This window comes from Balaenoptera acutorostrata, chromosome 12 (genome assembly GCF_949987535.1).
Source record: "Balaenoptera acutorostrata chromosome 12, mBalAcu1.1, whole genome shotgun sequence".
Classification (NCBI taxonomy): domain Eukaryota; kingdom Metazoa; phylum Chordata; class Mammalia; order Artiodactyla; family Balaenopteridae; genus Balaenoptera; species Balaenoptera acutorostrata.
The window spans coordinates 28,837,682-28,857,498 of record NC_080075.1 but is presented as its reverse complement, the minus strand read 5'-3'; the positions used below and the strand labels follow the sequence as shown (position 1 = coordinate 28,857,498).

At 48.7% G+C, this 19,817-nt stretch overlaps 1 protein-coding gene across 4 annotated transcripts in view; it reads right to left on the bottom strand.

Moving 5' to 3' along the window:
* SLC4A5 (solute carrier family 4 member 5) overlaps positions 1 to 19,817 on the bottom strand; it is a 132,766-nt gene that overhangs the window by 39,606 nt on the left and 73,343 nt on the right. For all 4 annotated transcript variants that reach the window (XM_057557981.1, XM_028168253.2, XM_057557983.1 and 1 more), the window contains exons 5-15: positions 15,685 to 15,845; positions 14,650 to 14,805; positions 13,839 to 13,934; positions 11,391 to 11,446; positions 7,943 to 8,100; positions 7,422 to 7,509; positions 6,317 to 6,471; positions 5,752 to 5,949; positions 3,918 to 4,092; positions 1,939 to 2,072; positions 980 to 1,251 (exon numbers count right to left, since the gene is read on the bottom strand). In XM_057557981.1, coding sequence (XP_057413964.1) covers positions 980 to 1,251; positions 1,939 to 2,072; positions 3,918 to 4,092; positions 5,752 to 5,949; positions 6,317 to 6,471; positions 7,422 to 7,509; positions 7,943 to 8,100; positions 11,391 to 11,446; positions 13,839 to 13,934; positions 14,650 to 14,805; positions 15,685 to 15,845 — 1,649 coding nt within the window. The remainder of the gene's footprint in view (positions 1 to 979; positions 1,252 to 1,938; positions 2,073 to 3,917; positions 4,093 to 5,751; positions 5,950 to 6,316; positions 6,472 to 7,421; positions 7,510 to 7,942; positions 8,101 to 11,390; positions 11,447 to 13,838; positions 13,935 to 14,649; positions 14,806 to 15,684; positions 15,846 to 19,817) is intronic.

The window sequence follows — 19,817 nt, the reverse complement described above, 5'->3', positions numbered from 1 at the left end:
ATGATTCTGACTGCGAAAGAGGCCAGTGGTTCAGCTATGGAAAGTCCTAACTTTACAGATGGCACTTTTTTGGTCAGAAAGGGACTTCACAGGAATGAGTTGACCAGTTGGTTGATTCAGCCTCCCACCCAGCACAGGGATCCTTTTTACGATACCTTTGGCAGATGGATATCCAGGTAGTGTCCAAGGAGCTTGCTACCACCCGAGGGGGCCAATACCTCTCAGGGTGGTGGCTTCCACCACTGTTAAGATATACCTTGAATTCAGCCAGCGTTTGGCTCCTGGAGCTTTTGTTCTTCAGCCCTCATTCTGCATCTTATAGTTACACAGGGTGAATCTGGCCCCTCTGTGACATGACAGTCTTTCTCTAATACCTCTCTAAAAGCCTGGATAACCCCAGGTTCTGTAACCATTCTTTAATGACATAGTTGCCAGGTCCTCCTCCACCCTGACTAATCCTCCACCCTGGACATGTCCCCATCTGTAGGGATGTTCATCCCTCTGGTGTGAACACACTGGCAGTGATGTGTCAGGGAGAACTCATGGTGTCATGTGCTCATGGAGCTGGGAGGGACTTTAGGCTCCATCAGGCCTACCTCTGGCCTAGAGCAGGAACCCCTGAGTAGCATTTCTGACTGGTGTGGCCTCCACATTACTCCACACTGAGGCCAAGCATGCCTTCTTCCCTTCCTGGGGTATCACTATCACCGCTCCCTCCTGACTACGACCCTGGGCTCTGGTATTGTGATCCTCATTAGACCTCCTGTCCCCTTGATTTCCTTCCAAAAACTGGTTTAAGACCCTGTATTTGCTCCTTTGGGACAGAAAGTCCTTGGCTGAACAGCCCCTCCCAAGCAGGCTCATGCTCCTGCATTTGAGTAGACAACGGGGTGGAGGGGGGGAGGCAGAGGGAGAGTGGGTGTTAGAGGGGAGTGGGTAGTGGGTGGGGGCCTAGGGCACCTCTGGGGTTACCGGTCACCTGTGTCGGGGGCGACGCACTCGCATTTGTAGATGGTGATAGAGTCAGGCTTAAAGTTCATGTTGATGGGGTAGTACTTGAAGGCACCAATCATCTTCTTAATGGCATCATAGATGAAGATGAAACTGATGAGGGTGGAGAAGCCCTCCTCAGTGAAGCGGGTGATATACTTGATGATAAAGCTGGCATCTGTGGCCACCAGGATAAGGCACTGGACAGCTGAGTGTAGGCCAATCCAGAGGCGGAACTCCATGTAGTCCAGGCCATTGCCTCTGGAAAGCAGAGGGAATCGAAGGGCCTCCAGCCCAAGGCTCTTGGCTGTGCTCGGCTCCCCAGACCCACCCTGGGCACCTCATCTGCCCCTCCTGTGGCACAGATGCCCTCCTAGGAAGTACAAGAGGACTGGGGATGGGGACAGTTCCCGGGTGGGGTTGTCTGGTCTTTGAGAATTCCGGGAAAGGCTCCCATGGGGTGGCCGAAAGGTGCTCACACACTTCGGTTCTTACACATTTGGTAAAAAACACCAGCGTGAAGGAAAAACAGGGAATTTCAGAATGACACAGCTGGAGCAGACCTTAGAAATGGGCTCATGTTGTAGGTGAGGCAACTGAGCCCAGAGCTGCGTGAGTCAGGGTATAGCCTTCTGACCTCCAGCTTGAAACTTTTTATACACTGCATTGACTTTCAAGTCATAATTGCTCATGAGCAAAGCAGTGTGAATTCTCTCCTCTTGTCTTGCCTGGATTTCTCCCCATGGGCTGTGCTAATATGCACTAAGGTGGCTTAAAGGCAGATATCGGAGGGAGTCAGTAGGGACCACCTGGCAGTGCCTCCTACAGGTAAAGACAGCTTTGGTACCTTCTCACCCCACCTCCCCCTTGGGGCTCTTCCCCTACCCCAACCTTGGCATACTGTCCCAAGTGTGAAAGCAGGCACTGGGGGCCACCAAGGGCACCTACTTGCTGAAGTCGAAGAGGAGCTTCTCGAAGATGAGGATGGGCCCTGTGCTGCTGAGGATGATGAGAGGCTGTCCCGAGAAGAGGCAGAACAAGGAGCCAGCCATGGCAGTGCCCAGGAAACTCTCCATCACTCCCTGGGGACATGAGGAGTGTGAGGCTCAGTAGAGGTGTGAGAAAGGGGCCTCTCCGACAGGTTAGAACCCAGTTATCTCAGCAAGGGCCACAGTGCTCGTCCTCTATCCTAGGTCCTCTCCTCCTCAGATTCTGCTCCCCATCTCTGACTCCACAACCTCTCACAATTGCCAAGCATCACTCTCTAATTCTAGGTCCCATGTGACTTCCTTTTGGCACCCTAAGGCCTAGAAAACAGGGCTGCCAATGGTCATGCTTGTTCCTGTGCCCATTCTACTCCCAGAGGACAGTCCATTCATCCACCCAATCATTTATTCATTCAAAGATCTAGTAGGTGATTTTAGAGGTCAGACCATTCATTCATTCATTCATTCAAAAATCTATTAAGGGCCTACTATGTATCAGGCATTGTGCTAGACATTAAGGACCCATGTACAAACAAGATAATGCATCTTCATTCTAGTGGGATACACACACAAGAAACTAGGCGATTTCCATACAGCAGAGTTTCTTAACCTCAGCACTACTGACATTTCAGGCTAGATAATTCTTTGTTGTAGGGGGCTGTCCTGTGCATTGTAGGATGTTTATTAGCATCTCAGTAGCACCTCACCTCCCAGTTATAAAAACCCAAACTGTCTCTAGATGTTACCCAATGTCTCTTAGGGGTCAAAATCGTCTCTTGTTAAGAACCACTGCCGTGGAATATGATAAGCTGGGATAAGGTAGGAGCACACAGTAAAAGTGAAGGGTTGGTCAGGAAAGCCTCCCAAGAGGTAGATACAGGGAAGCTGAGAACCAAAAAATGAGCAGAGAATTGACCAGGAGAATAGGGTCAGTGGATGAGAAAGAGTGTGCCGGGAAGGGGAACAGTATTCACAAAGGCTGGAGCTGAAAGGGAGCATGTCTTTGAAGAACTGAAAGATGATCAGGATTGATGGAAAACAGAATGCAGATGAGTGAGGAGGACAGGAATCTGAGAAAGGGAATACTGGGAGATGAGGCTTGAGAGGCAAGTAGGACCATGTCATGAGGGCTACTGGGGGAAGCTGGGATTTATGAGTCAAGGATGATGTGTGAATATCTGGGTCAACCATGGTGTCGCTCATTGGCTGGGCGGAGCAGCAGGTCTGGAGGGAAGATAATGGATGCAATGTCGGCCCTGTGAGTTGGGGGATCCCAAAGGGCAGCTATATGGACATGCCCAGGAGGTAGCTGGATATTGAACCTGCTGCTCAGGAGAGTGGTGTGGGCTGGAGATAGGCACTCATCTTAATTTATCTGGGAAAATGGGTCTTCACCTTGGTGCTCTGAGCTTTCCAGTGATACTATCCCAAAGGCCCCCAGTGGAGAAGACCCTTGTATGGGTCTCAGGCTAGTGTCTCTGCTGAACTGTTTTCCCCAGGTATACCTGTGTTGTTGTCATGGTAGACATTTCTAAAAATGTCTTAACTTCAAGCTAAGAATTTAAGGTTAGTTTTTTAAAAAAGTATGGGAAGAAGGTCACAATTAGCAACTCAATTAATTGTGCTCATTAAATTCATTAAAGCATCAGTAGGAAAAGTATCAACTAACAAAGCAGATGATTTCCCCTTAAACATTTGCTCTATTTACATAATCTTTAAATTTGGTCTTTAGTAATATGATTTAGCTTTAGACCTTTTAATTATGCCAGCTTGTTATTATTTTTCTCAAGGGTAAAGGATTACAAAAAGTGATGGTCTGAACCTGGATGGTAGGTCAAACCCAAACCTTGGTTTGGGGATTATGGGAATAAGCTCCTTACCACTACCTGGTGGCAGCAGATTTTTCTGAGGTTTGCATGCATGTCCCCAGCTCACACACACCTGATAATTGTCAGTGGCATCCCCCAGAAGCCCACCAAAGGTGATTGCGTTGGTAATGCAGCCGAGGTAGATGAATAGGATGGCAGAGATGGACTGAATGTGGAAGCCATCGTAGAAGTCACTTGGGAACCAGGGCAGCTTCCTCTTGACATCCAGACACAGGCCACCGAAGAACCTGCTCAAGACAGGCCCAGATACTGCTTTCTCACCACAAACACCAGTGCAGGGGCAGGGCTATTTACAGGAGCCTGCAGAGTCTGCAGTGAGGAGGGGAACTTGACTAGGGGTGGATGCGGAAAGGGATCTTTCCACCAGAACATTTAAGACCAGGGAAGAATTCTGTCTTTAGACTGAGTTTGTGGTTGGCACCATCTCCACTGGGAAGGGTGGTCACAGACAGCCTGGGTGGGAGAGGGAAGGCCTTATGGGAATATGCCTTGGGGTAGACCTAACATTCCACAGGGAATGGAAATCCTGGGGTCCATAGATGGCTATCCTCCTCACGCCCCTGATCATCCGCAGGGTGCCTGTGCTTGGTAAACATAGGTGTGTCCAACTTTAGGAGATGGAGAGATCCTGGTTTATAACAGGTTCATCAAGGGCAGATTCTGAACCTTATAACTGGTTTCTTTGCTTTGTGGAACAAACGAGTGGGGAATTTTAGGTTTAGGGAGAGTGTTTACCGGGGATGCTAGTCTCCATAGCGCCTAACACAGTGCTTAGCATAGAGCAGGTTTTCTCAGCCTTGGTACTGTTGACATTTTGGACTGGAGAATTCTCTGTTGGGGGGAGGGCAGTCCTGTGCATTGGAGGATGTTGAGCAGCATTCCTGGTCTCTATCTGCTAGACACCAGTGGCATCTCCCCTCCAGCTGGGACAAACAAAAATGTCTCTGAACATTGCCAGATGTCCCCTGGGTGAGGATGGGAGTGGGGAGTAGGTAAAGTTGGGAACCACTGGCGGGCAGAGAGCCAAGGGCATAAAAAACATGACTCGTTCTCAAAGTTATGATTTGCACATAGCTTTGCAGGGCTGTGTCCTTTCCTAAATTCAGATCTACCCAAGTTATTCTAAGAGCTGGCAAAGAAACGCAAGCCAGGAAAATTTTCTATTGTTTTCTTTTAAAACAAGTTTTTTGACTAGGTAACATAAGGTTTAAAAAATTCAAAAGGTACTCTTATGGATTGAATTATGTCCCCCAAAAAGATATATCAAAATTCTAACCTGTAAATGTGACCTTATTTTGTACATGTAATCAAGTTAAGATGAATTCATTAGGGTGGGCCCTAATCCAATATGACTGGTGTCCTCATAAGAAGAGGAAAATGCTATATGAAGACAGAAACACAGGGAGAACACCATCTGAGGACACGGACAGAGATGGGAATGGTGCGGCTGCAAGCCAGGGAACACCAAGGACTGCTGGCCACCACCACAAGCTACAGAGAGGCAAGGAAGGATTCCACCCAGAATCTCAGAGGGAGGATGGCCCTGCTGACACCTTGATTTGGAAATTCTAGACTCTAGAACTGCGAGAGAATAAATTTCTATTGTTTAAACCACCCAGTCTGTGATACTTTGTTTCCGCAGCCCTAAGAAACGAATACCGGTAACAAAGGGTGTCCTGAGAAAAGTTTGGGTTCCTCCACTAGCTTCCCCTTTCCTGCCAGATCCAGGAGGGGCTTTGAGGGCTGGGGAGGAAGAGCGTGCATTGGCCAGATCCCAAGGCCCGGAGTGGGTGCTGCTGACAGAGGTGGAGAAGGTTCCTAAATGGTGGGTGAGGAGAAGAGAAATCTAAGACAACTGGTGTCGCTGTCAGGCCTGGAGTGGGCACCTTCCTGTCCAGATGAGCTCTTCCCCGATCTCGTGCACGGTTGGCATCTCCCCATCATCCCCGCTGCTCCCTCCGCCGGCCCCGCTGCCGCCGCCGCCGCCGCCGCCTCCAGCCCCGCCGCCGCCTCCAGCCCCGCCGCCGCCTCCCGTCACAGAGCCGTTCATCTGGCCTAGCTCAGTCAGGGAGAACACGGATTTCCTGGAAGGAGAAGGGCGACAGGGGACAGTGGGGCTCCCAATCCTAGGAAGAGATCAGCACCTCCAGGGCTGTCTTCACAACTCCTTTACCTTTCCAACTAAAATCATCAAATATCTTAAAATACAGAGAAAAATGCAGAGAATGATCTAGCAACGCCCACACACAGGTCACCCAGGTTTTACAGATGGTCACATTCAGCATATTTGCTTCTGATTCTTTTTTTCAGAGAAATAAAGTGAAACTGAAAAAAAAAAGTATAAACCCATGTACGCTGACGTCTTCCTTTCAAATCCAAAATAAGAAACGGACAGACTGAAAGCTCCCTCTGACCCGGTTCCCCGCTTGCCACCCCTTCATTCATACACACCTCTTGTCAGCAGAAGTCACCTTCTTGGGTGGCTCAATTCGAATATTTGGGTCCCACTCTCCAGGGGGAAGCACGATGACCTCGTCTAGAAACTCATCAATCCCCGCGATCAGATCCTCCCGATTCCTGGCCTTGTAGGCCACGTCGCTGAAGAGCTGGCAGGGAAAGAGGCAGAGGAAGAGAAAGGGCCGCTCTCTTGCTGCGGTCCCCATCTCATCCACCTCCCGGGGGGACACCACATATACTTTCAAAGAAAGTCACTTTGAACCATTACTCCAGCTGCCAATTTGCTCTCAGTTTCTGAGATGAGAACAACGGGGCAGCTGAAACATAGCACAGTGGGGACAGTGGGACATGGGGCAAGGCGGCTCTTCCTGTACCTGAAGGCCAGGTCTCTGTATTCCAGTTGTCCGACCTGGGTTGAGTTACTTACTTAACCTTTCTGCTCTCAGTTTCCCACAGAGCGAGCTCATTAGAAAACCTGTGCAGAGCCCAGTCGGAGAAGCTCAGGTATTTCAAATCTGTTTTAACATCCCAGCCCTTCATCTTTGGAGGGTCAGGCTGCATCATTCCACACTGTCTCCAGAGGGTTCTTTCTGACTTTACAGATCTGATTGGGCTGTGCTCATGTTTAAACTCCTCTAGGCTCCCTGTCACATAGTGTCAACTCTCAGCTCTGCCTACAGGCTCCGTGTAGTATATGGCTCCTCTCTCTGGTGTCACCTCCTGCTCTAGAAGCTCTTACACTGAGCCTATATCAAACCACTTCCATCCAGCTCCTCCCTCTCCGAACCGTGGCCCTTTGCCTGGAATGCCTGCCTCCTAGGCTGGCGCTCATCCTTAGCTTTAAAGCCCCCTCGTGTGTGAAGGGCCCATTGACAGCCTGGGCAGTTAGCACGTGGTTCACTCTAGGATCTCTCCCACTTGATTGGTGCTCCTAAAGGGCAGAGACTATTCCCTCATTCTCATAATCCTCACACCCTGCACAGGGTCAGGCATACAGTAGGTGCTCAAACGTGACTGTTGGATAAGTGAATGAATGAAGGCACAGTGTTTGATGCAGGAGCCATGACATTCAGGAGTACATGCTTCTCGTGGCACTTACGTCGTCTACCATGAGGGTTGCAATGGCACGGCCAATTTCGTTGTAGGATTTTGCTCTCCCAGAAGGTCCCAGCAGTATGAACAGAAATCTGCAAAGAAGATGGAGGAGGAGGGGGAAAGTGAGAAGGAAAAGTAAAAGCAGGTGGAGAGAAGGATTTTCCGGCCCTAAATAGTACCCATTCTTAATTTTTTAATTGGGCAGAAACATGTCCCTTCCCTCCTCTGAATCCCGTATTTGCTTTGGAGAGACATTCCTCTTCACTCCCACCTGAGCATCTTTGCCATGCCCTGGCATCCCAGAGCTCACCCAGCAGCGCCTCTCCCAGCTGCTGGCTACTTCTTGTTTATGATTATTTTAAATAAATTCTCTCAAATTCTTCCTGAGTCAGATTGCCCTCCCCATACAGTTCCCTACTTTTCCTTCTTCGATTTAGGGGTGTCTCCAACAGCACTACTAGCTGACTGCATGGACAGCTGGCCACCCGAGGGTGGGTATGGTGGGCAGATTTCAATGGCTCTCACCTGGTGGGGACAGGCACCTCTGTCACTCCTCCCAGCATGGCTGACTGGATGAGACGCACGAAGGCAATGAATGGCTGGTCCAGGAAGTCCACCTCGCCCACGAGCACATTGGAGGCTTCTGAGTCCTTGGGGATCTTCTTCATGAATTTGTTTTTCCGCTGGTCAGTGAGGGGGACACGAGATACCCATGGATACTCACATGCAGTGGTTTCGGCTCTCACTCAGCCTGTTCAGACTACTGTGGAGACCTAACCTTACAAAATTCTCCCAGCGTTTCTCAAGAGACTGAAGGAAATAAGCCGACACTCTCCCACAATCTGCAGATGAGGAGACTCAAAGTTGGTTAACCCCAGGGACCAATTAAGCCTTTCGTAGATGGGAAGGAACAGGCAATGACTTGACCCCCTAAGATGTTCCTTGATGGGTGAAAACCTTGTTCTACTGAAGTGTGAGTTGAGGGGTCAGAATAGAAAGTCAGGGCTTGCTGGACATCAGGTCTCTTCCCTCAGCAGCAGCTCAAGCAGATGGGAGTCTTGGCCCTTACACTCCAGCTGCCCAGCCCTCCCTCTTTGCCTTTACCCTGGATGGCCGTGGGAGGAATGAGACCATCCTGATGGCCAGAGTGGACACACTTTGTTTTTTCTTTACCACCAGCTTCCTGGCTGACAGGAACCCCTGGACCTGTGGGCCCAAGCCTGTGGGAGACTTCTGTGCCCCCAAGTCACCCCTAGAGGACCTCCCAGGAAACTCATAGCTTCTGAGCCTTTCCAACTGAGACTATCGAAGTACCCTCTGTCCAGTCCCTCTGGCTGGTGTCTAGTCAGGGCAGGAAGGTCAAATAGGAAGAATGAGTGGGGTCCAATGTGAGAGGTTCTGGAGACAAGCCCTCTGCCCCAAATCAGCCCCACTCTCTGCGGTCATGACTTTCATCCTACGGATAAGATGCCGACTCCTCCCGAGCCCTCTCTTATGATGAAAATGCCCAGGGGTGGTCACATACGCACTTTTCTTAGTCTTTAACATCTTAGGGTACATTAGTTTTTCAGATCACTTTCCCTCTGGGCAGCAGACAGAGACAGTTTCATAGAGAGAGGTGGGGAGGGAGCGTTTGGGGAGGACGGGGCTGGTGGGAGTCCACAGTGGCCAACAAAGGAAGAAAGGGCCCAGGAGGTGGAGGCAAGTGGTACAGAGAGATTCTGTGGACGCCACAATTTTGCCACCCATTCCCCCTTGATGAGAGTCTCTCTTGTGGGCACAGAAATGTTTGTTTCTCATAAGCTCAGTGAAGATAGTTTCCTTCTGTCCCTGGAGAGGGGTCAGCTATGGGCATGGGCATGGCCAACAGGTCTTGCCCCTTTGGGTCCACAGCCATTTCCTGATTTGACTCGTGGGGAACGTGATACATACTGGGCTGGGGACCTACCAAGCACTAGAAAAGGCTTGTGAGCAAGGGCTGCACCCTTATAATCTTTTAAATCCCTTAAAAAACATAAAACTCTCCACAACCACCTGGGCAGCAGCCCCAAGGACCCTAACGCAGTGAGAATAAGCAACAGCAGGAGTTAATGGGAAGGCCAGAGTCCCCACAACTCAAAAAGTCCCTTTGTCCCAGGAGCAGTTAGCTGGTTCATAAGCAGGTTCTTCAGGATGGAGGTCTGGGTGTGCCAGGGTCTCCCTGCCAACTCCATGTCCCTGGGCATCAGGCAGGGAGCAGGTGGGTGGCAGGAGTGCCCTGGAGAACAAGCTTTTGAAAACAGCAATGCTCTGGGGTGGCCCATGCAACACGCTCGTAACCATGAGCAGAGAGGAGCTAAAACAGGGCCTTGGTCCTCACTTGTAGGCTGCGACCCCAGTAAGGAGGCCAGGGTTGTGGCATCCCAGAAATGGGCCATGCTGGTGTTCTGGCCACCCTGGCTTGGTGATGGTCTGGACATGGGCTTGTCTAACCAGGGTCCTGCTGACTCTACTGCCTGAACACAGGGGACTCTGGTCCAGGTCTGCTGAGTCACTGCACACAGAGATGCTGTTGGAATCCACACTCTGATCACCGGGAACTCACTGGAACTCAGGGCCAATGTGGAGTGGTGAAGAAAGTTGCACCTAAAGAACACCTGAAGAACTGCCAGGGCTGCTGCAGATACTGAGAAGCAGCATCACACAACCAGTTAGGAGAGCTGGACGCTGGTGCCTGGTGTTGGGTTCCAATCCCTAAATCAAAGGCAGCATTGCCGGGGGAAAGTAGAGGAGAGCATTCGTCTTACCACTTAGGTAGTGAAAAACAGGTTGTGAAAAACTTTTACTAGGCAGTGCTTTCTTATAACGGCTCCACTGTCTGTGCGCATGACTATAGTAAAGTGGGATTCTTCTCTAAATAATATTCCAGAATACTCGTTCCTAAGTCACTCCCAAATTAAGGGCTCTAGAGTCAGACTGCCTGGATCAAATCATGGGTATGCCACCTTTCAGCTGCATGAACTTAGGCACGTTATTTAACTGCTTTTATATTCTCATCTGTAGAGTGAAGATGATATAGTACCTTCATGATGCACAGAAAATGCACCACACAATGTAGTGCATGCAATGTGTGGACCTCAAATGTTGGTTGATGACGTTATTATTGTTATTTTATTATTTTGGCCACCAAAGGGCCCTGGAGACACTGACATGAGGGAATACTCTTGTTTTGCCTTCCATCAAACTTGGGACTGCCTTGGAGGCCTGGAGGTCACCCAAGCTCCTGAGGAGTAGGTGTCAAAGTTCAGGTTTCCCTCATCACCTTCCTTCCCACTCCTGGGGGCCCAGGCAAGGAGACCTTGGGACCTTCTGCCCCTGAGATGTGAATGTTTGGAATTGAGGGCAGCCTCCTCTCGGCTTCCCTCGGGGGCAGAGTCATGGGGGTCCTGGGCTGTGGGCTTAGAACTTGGACTCAACTTGTCTGCGGGATTCTGATCTCATCAAGGAGGTTTCAGCTAAGCTGGTGGGAGACAAGAGCTGACTTTATCCGGCACTAGCCAAGGAGAAGATACACTATTGGGCAGTCCAGTTGATTCACTATCATTATTGTCCCCACAGGGAGGCCCCACTGCTTTTCTCTACCAGCCCAAGCCCCCACTTCATCCTTAAATGTGTTTGCGGGTCATGGATGAGGTGAAACTCTGTGTGGCAGTCTTCTCTCTCCAATAAACCCCAAGGTCAGGGATAGCTGGCCTCTCATCTGATCACACTTCTCTGTCCCCTACTCCTTCCAGGGCCTGGCACAGAGCCAGCACCCAAGTGATGGACTGGACTGAGTCACCAAGGCAACCCAGAGCCCCACCCGCATCCTTCCCGGGGACTCCCACTTTTTCACGGGAGTAGAGTTTTGCCTGTAGGGGCTCCCTACCCCTGAAACCAAAGACTTCTTCCTGCCCTGGCCCTCCACTGCAGCCAAGTGCAGGGGCTTTACTACCTGGTCTGTATTTGGGGTGAGAGAAATATCATTCATGCTTCTGCTCTGGGCGTGACCTAGGAGAAAAGGAAAAGAAGGTCCATCAGGGGATGACAGGTTCTCGCAGGTCCTTTTCTCTTGGTCTCTACACAGGCTTTTCCCATCTTCACAACCAAAGCAAACTCCCCTCCCCTAATCCTGCAGCCCCTCTCAGCTAGCATTCTCTCTCTTTTCTTCTTTTCAATGGCAGCTTTCTTAAAAGAATTGCTGGGCCCCAGGTTCTACTGCATCCTTCTCACTCCTCAGTGTGCTACGCCCTGGTCCCAGCCCTCCGCCCTGCCTTCTTGGGCAGAGACTAAGATGTTGCTCTGCGCCAGGTCCTGAGGTGGGGAGGGACACAGACACACTATTGGGTAACGAGCCAGGTGTCACTAAGCTTGGGCCTTGCTGGAGAGAAAAGAGCAGTTTCACCTCTGTCCTCCATGACCCATGCGAGTCTTTAAAGACAGCTGGGGATTTGGGCCGGCAGAGGGAAGGAAGGTGGGGTTCCCCATGGCGAGAACAGTGGTGGTGAACTATTCGAACAGCTCCTTCCTCCGTTAAGGCAGGAGAAGTTCAGCTCTCATTTCCCACCAGCAGCCACATCCAGTGAGCCCTCTCAGGCTTCCTGTGGTCTGTGGTGTCCCTGCACTTCCAGACTCTGCTTTCCACTGGCTCCCTTCTCTTATTTCCATCCAGGATCCTCTCTTGCTGGGCTCTCCTCAGGGCCTTGCTTTGCACTCAAACCCTCCAGAGGCCTCACCCCCGTCCTCCTCGGTCAATCCCATCCCCTCCTGTTTCTTCCCCATCCACATTTGTGCTGGGGATGCCCAGGTTGGGTCTCCAGTCCAGATCTGTCCTGAGCTCCAGATTCCTCTGAGCAGCCTGAGCTGGCACCTCAAACTCAACACACCTGAAACGAAACTCGTTGTCTTCCGTCAAACGTCTCCCCGCATAGACCCCACACCACCGGTGCTTCCTCCCCTTTGTCCACTGGCAATCAGAGCAGACCAGGAGCCAGCCTCGACGCCTCCCTCTTCCTTATTTCCCACTTCCCACCAGTCGCTGGATCCCAGCGGGGTCCTTCTCTCTGTTCTTGCTCTCGCTGCCCGGACATGGCCCCCGTCTCTTGGTCCCAATAGTTCAGCCCCTTCTAGTTTATTTCTCAAATAAAAATCTGATCATGATATGTCCCAGCATAAAACTGGAGTCCCCATTACCCTCAGAATACAGGCTGGGGCCTTTTGCAGGATTCATAGGCCCCTTTGGATTGGACCCTCTTTCCCTTAGATCCTGGTGAACTGAATCACACTATTTCCCCGAAAATGCGGCACACCCTTCACAGCACCTTCCCTTCACATGCTGTTTGTTTCCTTTGTTCTAAAGAACACCCTCTTCCTCCCCCATGCTCCTGGAAAACTTCTGTTTATTCTCCAAGACTCAGGCAAGTGTCTCCTCCTCTTTGAGCCTTCCCAGGTGCCACCTTGGGGTGGGGAGGTGTGCACACAAAGCTGTAATCACTTATTCATGTCTTTTATCCAGGTCCCCACCACGGCAGCGCTGGCACTTCATATACAGTGAGTAACTGAGCAGAAGGCTCGTCCCAAAGCCGTCCACCGCCTCTGATCGCCAGCGTCCCTCTGCGGAATAACCAAGACCAGGGAGACTAAGAGCATCCTGGGGTCACTAAGAACAAACCCCTGCCGTGGCGAAGGTCACATCACCGTCACCGCCCTGAAGCATTCCTCTGGCCCGGTCAGGGGCACAGCCCTGGGATGTGCTTGTTCATATCTTGTCATTCTAGTAAAAGTATTTGAAGGAAAATACTCCTTCACGCTGCTTTTTCTTTTCACTTCCCAAGTTCCCTCTTTCCTTTGCCTCACAGCTCACCTGTCTGTTCAGCCCTGATGAATTGCCTGACAAAGCCCAGTCTGTGACCATGCCCCTCACAGGCTCCACTCACCCAGTCACAGCCCTCGGGGGCTGCAGCTCCACCAGCATCTCATTGTCTGGGGCCCAAGACTGTCATCCAGGGACGGGAACATTCTCTGTCCTGGGGCAAAGGACCTAGCCTGTTTTTAATTGTTTCTAGGATTGTTTCTCACCAAAAACAGGGCTAATGATCAGTTTGGTGAAAATAAAGCCACAGACTAAGTTAAAAATGCCTAGCACACAGGATTGGGTATTGATTATGACAGGACTTGATTAGAGCTGCAGTTTTTGGAGTAATTATTTAGAAAATTACGGTAGTAAGTTAGACTCTGAGGGCAGCCCAGGTTTAGGGTGAAAGTTAGATTTCTTCTGATGCCTGAGAGTTCTAGACAGACCCTGGGCTTTACCTCCTCTGCTATGAAAGTATGAAAATTGACTCCAGAGTGCCCACAGCCAGGACGAAGTTGCCACACAGTGGCAGAGAAAGAAGATACTCACACAGGCGGCCGTAATTTGCGCTTTGCCGCATCCTCAGGTCCTCGGTGGAGTGGTGTAGGCTCGGGCCCGCCGCGGGGCTCCGGCCTGGGCTGCGATCTGGGAGGAGGGACAGAAGAGATTTGACTTCGGCAGACTTGCTGGAGTGGCGCAGCTTCTTACGTTAGCACAATTCACGTTTACAATCATTTCACCTAAATAAAGCTGGGCTGCAAGACATGTCTCTTCCCCTTCTAGGAAGAAAGGATGTTTCGGTTTTGGTTCTTGTTTTTCAGGATTTTTTTAAGCAAGTGAATAGTCTGAACATGATTAGAGAAAACATTTGTACCTTTGAAAGTGAAATAGATATACAATTGATTAAATAGACACCAGGTGTTGTAGATGACCTAGGTTCACCCCTGATTCCACAACCTACTGGCCATGTGATCTTAGGTAAGTAACTTAACCTCTCCGTGCCTCAGCCTCCTCATCTGTAAACTGGGGATGATGAGAACAGTACCTAGTCATGGGGTTATTGTGAGGATGAAGTGAGTTAATGCACGTGGAGCACTCAGACAGTGCCTGGAACACAGGTAAGTGCTGAGTACGTACCCACTGTAGGCTAAACATTTTCCATTTAAAATAATTCATCTAAGGAGATTCCTCAAGTCTCTTTAGTTAGCAGCGTTATCAACTTTGTACTGATTATTGCATTTATCTGACAGGTCCAGCAAGGCTAGTGTCTGGGCATCTCAACTCTGGGATATCAAGAGTGGAGGGTTGCAGCTTTGAGATGCATGCATAGAACAAGCCACCAGCGTATGGCCCGACTCACTGGTGGTGGAGGAGACTGACTTTCCAATGTCAACCAAGGAGCGGTGGATGGGCTTCTTGGTTTGGTGACGGTGTTTCCTCAGTAGGACGTAGCTGACCCTCTCTCGGAGCTCTGGCCGAAGGAGGCCGTCCTCGATTTGCTTTTCAATGACATCATCTAAGTGGGAAACAAACATGCCTTGTCCATGTGGCACCGAATGACCAGGGGTGTGGGGGTCTTCAGTTTCATCTGTTATTAGTGGGATTCAAAGTGACCTAAAGGAGGCAGGGAATGTAGAAAGAGTCCCACCTTTGCCACAAACTGAAAATTTGGACCAGTCATGAACGCTCAACCTCCTTATATGTAAAAGGGTGTGTGCATGTCTGTGGGAGTTTGTGCATGTGGATGCATGTGTGTGTGCATGGGGGTTCACTGTGTGCCCATGTGGGTGCACATGCGCATGCATGTGTGGGTATAGGAGTCTCTGCTCTTTCTATCAATAACATTGTGGAAAATAAATGAAATTGTACACATGAAAGTACCTTAAGAAGCACAAGGTACAATGCTAAGTGGTTTTAATCCTAACATGAATTCTTTTTAGAAAAGTATTTTGGGCAATGTAGTTCTGGCAAAATTGAATGTGCTAAAACAAAATTCACAAGAAGTTTTAGGGATGATAAGGCAAGCCGCTCCCTCCCTTTGCCACTCTATCAAACGAGAGCTAATTTCCTAAAGAGGAATGGTGATCTATTTACCCTGACAAGAAACAGGTTGCCATGGCAATAGGTGTCTCCAACCATGTTAAGAAGCACTTCTCCCTTTTGTTACATTGCTGGATGGCATTTCAGAGGCTGACCTTTCCCTCTCTACGTGTATCTGAAACTTGGAGCAACTGTGACACTGCCTTAGGGGCCTCAGACCCAAAGCCTGGTCTCTGCAGAATTAGGCAGGCATCAGAGGTGGGTGTGCCACGCAGACCAAGGGTGGGCATGAGACGGGGCAGGTGAAGGGCGACACTGCCCTGCTTGGTGGGGGCCACAGCGGTCCTTGCCTCACCTATGATCTGTGGTAAGGAGCCGCTGTCCAAATCCAGCAGCACCGTCCCCGTCTGCAGGCAGGTCCGGAGCTCAAAGAGGCTGTGCAGGGACAGTGTGGACACATGGGGCTTGCTCCAGCGCTCGCCTCCTTCCTCTACCTTTTCTTCAAACTTTATCCACCTGGAAAAGTAAGGATGGGGCTCAGCATGGCCTTTGCCCTCAGGAGGAGCCCCCAGCTGGGCCTCTTCAGGAGAGGAGTGTTGGCTTACGAGTCATGCTATGCACATTGTTGGGGCATTGGTCCTAGACTCACAGGCAGAGGATCTCCTGGGGACATCCCCTCTCGGTCCCCCACTCCTCCTGATGCGGTAATGCTCAGGACAAAGTGGCATCAGAGAATGACCATAAATGGGCATGAAAGATACTTTTAGGGTGGTGGAAATGTTCTAAAATTGGATTTGGTGATGGTCACACAACTCTGTACATTTACTATAAATCATTTAATTAATACACTTAAAACAAGGGAACTTTATGGTATCCATTAATAATAGAGCTGTTAAAAAAATCATCGGGGCTTCCCTGGTGGCGCAGTGGTTGAGAATCTGCCTGCCAATGCAGGGCACACGGGTTCGAGCCCTGGTCTGGGAAGATCCCACATGCCACGGAGCAACTGGGCCCGTGAGCCACAATTACTGAGCCTGCGCGTCTTGAGCCTGTACTCCGCAACAAGAGAGGCCGCGATAGTGAGAGGCCCGCGCACCGCGATGAAGAGTGGCCCCCGCTTGCCACAACTAGAGGAAGCCCTCGCACAGAAACGAAGACCCAACACAGCCATAAATAAATTAATTAATTAAAAAAAAATACTAGGCCATAAAATCTCAAAAATACCTTTAAAAAAAAAAATCATCCACTGGACCCTAGTTACCCGTCTACTGGTCACACATGTGTTCAGTGTCTGCCTTATGGGGTGTTTGCTGGGAGCAGGAAAGTATTTCCCCGCAGTTCTAGTGTAGGGCCTGAGTTTTCCATGAGTCCCACTAGGATTTTGGCTCTGAAAGTTCAAGTTAAAATCCAAACGTCATTTGAGGAAGGAAAGAAATTAAACCAAGGGTATGTAGGAGTTTGTCCTTTCTAGAAGCCTTGGAAATCATAGGCTAGGGTGGAGGGGACCAAGTGGGAAGGCCTTGGGCAGGCTGGCAGAGGTAGCACTGGCCTGTACCTCCCCCGCAGAGGGCAGCACCACACAGCCTGGAGAGCCACTGGGAAGCAAAATCTGGCTGGAAACGTGTTGGCTCAGCTTTATTAGATGTCGACCTCAAGTTAGTGAGTAGCGTCAAGCTATGCCAATCAAAATCCCAGGGGAGTATTTTTGGACTGTGACTAACTAATTCTAAAGTTCCCCTGAAAAAGTAAATGTCTGAGAGTGGTTCTGGAAAGTCTAAAAAAGAAGAATGGGGATGGGACATGCTTTTAGCAGATACAAAAACTTACTGAAAACCTTGAGTAATTAAAGCATTGTAATTCCAATCCAGATATAGACAAAGGGATCAATAAAACAACAGTCTGGAAACAGACCTGAGCCCCCATGGGAATTTGGGTTTTGATGGAGGAGCCGTTTAAAAGATGACCAACCTAAATATAAAAAAGTCCCTACTTCTTACCAAGCACTACTAAATTCTACGTGGATTAAAGCCTAGACATAAAAATAAATCTATAATGGAATATTGTTGAGCCTTAAAATAAAGGAAATTTTGACACATGCTACAGCATGAATAAAACTTGAAGACATTACGCTAAGTGAAATAAGCCAGTCACAAAAGGACAAATACTGTAAGATTCCACTTCTATGAGAGACCTAGAGTAGTCAAATTCATAGAGACAGAAAGTAAAATGGTGGTTACCAGGGGCTGAGGGGAGAGAGGCAGGGGAATTACTGTTTAAGAGGTATAGAGTTTCAGTTTTGCAAGATGAAGGAGTTCAGGAGATGGATGGTAGTGATGGTTACACAGCAATGTGAATGTACTTAATGCTATTGAACTGTACACTTAAAGATGGTTAAAATGGTAAAGTTTACGTTATATATATTTTACCACAATTAAAATAAATAAACAATGTTAAAATCTATAAACAAAAATATAAATATACTAGAAGAGAATATAGGAGAATATTCTTGTTGTGGTTGTGGAGAAAGACTTCCTAAGCAAGATGTAAAACCATAAAGGGAAAATAAATGGGCACATTTTGTTACATAAAAATAAACTAAAACCTCTGTATCACACAATAAGACATAAATGAAATTCACATAAATGCAACATACTCAGAAAATATTTGCAACAAACAGGGCATCAAAGGATTTTTTTTTTTTTTTGGGCTGCACCAGACGGCATGTGGGATCTTAGTTCCCCAACCAGGGATCAAACCTGCACCCCCTGCTTCCAACTGAAAAGTGAACAATTCTGAAAAGAAATAATGGCCAATAAATGTATGAAAAGATGTTCAACTTTACTAGTAATCAAGAACATTTAAATTGTTGCAAATGAAACAACATCCTTCACTTCTCATATTGACAAAAATTTAAAAGATTGACAACTTCCTGTGTTGGTGGAAACATGGGGGGTGGGCACTCATAAACTGTATGTATGAATATAGTGTGTGTGTGTGTGTGTGTGTGTGTGTGTGTGTGTGTGTGTGTGTATAGGGAGTAGCCACATAACCTTCTTGGGGTGGGGAACTGGGGAGTCTCTTTTGTCTTTTGACTGAGCAGTTCCATTTCTAGGAAATTATCACAGGAATATCATTACACATCTACACACACTAATATGTATACCAGGAGACGCTTACTGCAGCTTTGTCCAGTAGGGTGAATAACTGGAAACCACCAGTTTTCAGTAAAGACATGGTCACATCAATTCCATACATCCATGCTGAAGAATAACCCTCAGAGATAAAAAGCACGAGGGTGAACTATGCGTACTGACAGGATGGACAATACCATCCCATTCTATAAAAAAAAGAAAAACACACACGTGTGTGTGAGTGTGTGTTTACACATGTGTCTGAACATGCCCAGCAGCAGTTTTGAAAGGATGCCTGTCAGGTGGGTAAATGGTTACTTCTGAAGGGAAGTGTGGGGTTGTTGGTGGGGGGGAGGATTTAAGAGACTTTCAATCTATTGGGGTTAATTGGTGTAGTAAGAGCGCAACCTGTGGAGCAAGACAACCAAGTTTTATTTTTTATTTATCTTTGGCTGCGTTGGGTCTTCGTTGCTGCTTGCGGGCTTTCTCTAGTTGTGGTGAGCGGGGGCTACTCTTCATTGCAGTGCGCAGGCTTCTCATTGCAGTGGCTTCTCTCGTTGCAGAGCACGGGCTCTAGGCACATGGGCTTCAGTAACTGTGGCACGTGGGCTCAGTAGTTGTGGCTCGTGGGCTCTAGAGCGCAGGCTCAGTGGTTGTGGCGCACGGGCTTAGTTGCTCCGCGGCATGTGGGATCTTCCCGGACCAGGGCTCGAACACATGTCCCCTGCATTGGCAGGCAGATTCCTAACCACTGCGCCACCAGGGAGGTCCCGACAACCAAGTTTTGAATTCCAGCTTCACATTTACTAGCTACGGACTTTGGGCAAGTTACTCAATCTCTCACCACCTTTGTTTTCTTCAGGAATATTAACAGTTTATAGCAACTAGAGAAGTGCCTGGCACATAATGCACACTCTGTTAGTGTTAGCTATTAATGTGAAAATAAATAACGTTGCTTTTGTAAGTTTAGAAACAATAAGGAAGTAAGAAAGTAAAGGCATTCAAAGCTCTCCCAACCAGAAGACACCATGGTTGATATTCTGATGACCTTCATATTAGATCTCTGTGTGCATGAACACACATGTGCATGCATGCACACACACACTTTTACATTAATGACACCATAAGGGTGTGGTATCTAATGGATATCCTTTCATGTCTATAAATGTCTATAAATATTCATATCATTTTAAAGGCTCTTTAGCATTCCATTGTATGAGTAGACCATAATTTATGTGAATAATCCTCATTTGGTCGACATTTAGATTATTTCTAATTATTCTTTATTATAAACAAGGCTGGTTTGAATTTCCTTTCCTGTTCAATAATTTCCTCACGATAAACTCTCAGGAGTGGA